This window comes from Lolium perenne, chromosome 1 (assembly GCF_019359855.2).
Source record: "Lolium perenne isolate Kyuss_39 chromosome 1, Kyuss_2.0, whole genome shotgun sequence".
NCBI lineage: Eukaryota > Viridiplantae > Streptophyta > Magnoliopsida > Poales > Poaceae > Lolium > Lolium perenne.
Window position 1 is genome coordinate 214,868,599 of NC_067244.2, and position 1,970 is coordinate 214,870,568.

Here is a 1,970-nt window from a genome sequence, read left to right on the forward strand (position 1 = left end):
GACGCAGTGTGCGTAATGAACTACAAGCTGTTCGGTGACTACATATCTTTCGACACAACTTTCAGCATAAATAAGTATGGCTTACCATTTGTTCCTATAGTTGGGGTGAACAATCACGGCTCCACACTACTGTTTGCCGTTGCTCTGCTCAAGGATCAAAAAACAGATACATTCATATGGGTGCTGGAAACATTTGTACAGGACATGAGTGGAAAAGAACCAAAGACAATAATAACAGACCAGGACTAAGCAATGAAGAAAACAATACAAACAGTTCTAAAGTCTACAACCCACAGGAACTGCTACTTCCACATCGTGACCATGATGAGTCAGAAAGAGAGCACCTTCTTTGCAAAAAATACAGGAATGTCGGAACTGCTAATGTACATTGCAAAGAACGCATTCACACCAGCTGAGTTTGAAATGGGATGGAATAAAGTGATAAAGGATTTCAATGCTGGCAGAGAAAAACACCTATGCAAGTTATACAGGATAAGACGCAGGTGGGTACCAGCGTACTTCATGGATAAATTTTACCCATTCTCATCAAGCACAGGAAGGAGCGAGAGCACAAATAACATGTGGAAATGCTATAGCCAGCACACAGACACAAATGTTCCTTGAACAATACGAGGTTATACAAGACAAGTGCTTATCTGCCCTGGACAAGAAGAAGCTCATATCATCACTGAAAATAGCAAAAACAGTAACAAGACACCCGTTTGAAAAGCAAGCTCTTGAACAATTCACACATGACATATTCGAGAAGTTCCAGATCAAGATCACAAACAACACGACATTCAAGGTAGATGGATCACTTGAACCTGGTCGCCACCTGCGGCTGAAAAGAATAGTGAAATTCTACGACCACATGGAATTCAAAAGGGAGTGTTTTGACGTCACATTTGACGATGAAAAAAAGAACTTCATGTGTTCCTGCAAGAAGATGCAGAGGGATGGTATACATTGCTGCCATGTAATAAAAGCAATGGTTCACATGGAGATCAATGATTTGCCAGAGAGTTTTGTGATTTAAAGATGGAGAAAAGACATAGACATGGAACTCGCAACATTAGGAAATGTCGCAGATGCTTCTTGCAGGGACGAAACACTAAAGTTTGCCGGTGTGATGAGCCATATGGCAGAACTTTGCAACAAAGCGTGCCCAAATGAAAAAGCATATAATGTCATGATTCAGTGCATGCGTGATATGGAAACAAAAGTGCTGGCAGCAATCAGAGAAGATGAAGGAGCCAAAAAACTACACGATGAAGAAACAGCTAGCAACGAAACATTACGTGACCCACCAATGTCCGACAGAAAAGGAACAAAAAGATAGAAAACTAGACAAATAAAATGCGGCCGCTGCAAAGTATCAGGACACAAAAAAACAGGATGTGAAACACTGAAAGCAGAACTAGCAGCACTAGCAGCAAAGGCAGCAGCGGCAGCACATGCAGCAGCATCACAACAAAGGTATACAACTAATACGGCACATGATCAATCAAGATACAGACACACAAATGATGATAGTAACACAACGGAAAGAACAAGACATCCAGGAAACACGTATGGTATGTACTACCACAACGGAAGAATAAGGTGTAACATGGAATATCTAGTATTTGGAACACAAGACATATTAACACGGTAAGTGAGCCCATGAAATTACTTTTGTCAGTGATGAAAACCTACTAATGCAAATAATCTGCTTTTTTCGACAAGCTAAACATAAATTTGAAATCTATTTATTTTGCAGAGGTCGAAGATGAACAAAGGATATCAAAGGAGAACAATAAAAGTAGGAATCACACAAGGAGGAGGCCACAGGAATATTTAGAATATATGATACAGACAATGGAATGAATATGTAATGTTCTTATGTACTTCATTTCCTTATTTTGTGCAATCAAGTTCACTTCATTGACTTCACTGGAGAAAAAATGATAACCATTGTAAAACAGTTCTTA

The 1,970-nt window shown here is 39.6% G+C and overlaps 1 protein-coding gene across 1 annotated transcript; it reads left to right on the forward strand.

Moving 5' to 3' along the window:
- The first annotated feature begins 252 nt into the window (after nt 1–252).
- On the forward strand, nt 253–1,036 carry LOC139834121 (protein FAR1-RELATED SEQUENCE 1-like). The gene is made up of 2 exons (XM_071824527.1): nt 253–438; nt 557–1,036. The coding sequence occupies exons 1-2, from the start codon at nt 253–255 to the stop codon at nt 1,034–1,036; spliced, it is 666 nt and encodes a 221-aa protein (XP_071680628.1).
- The last annotated feature ends 934 nt before the right edge of the window (nt 1,037–1,970 follow it).

Bases quoted from the DNA above. Each gene is read 5' to 3' on its own strand.
- LOC139834121 (XM_071824527.1), top strand. From the start codon at position 253: ATGAAGAAAACAATACAAACAGTTCTAAAGTCTACAACCCACAGGAAC. The intron at 439-556 runs GTGATAAAGGAT...CATCAAGCACAG, and splicing joins TTGAAATGGGATGGAATAAA to GAAGGAGCGAGAGCACAAAT.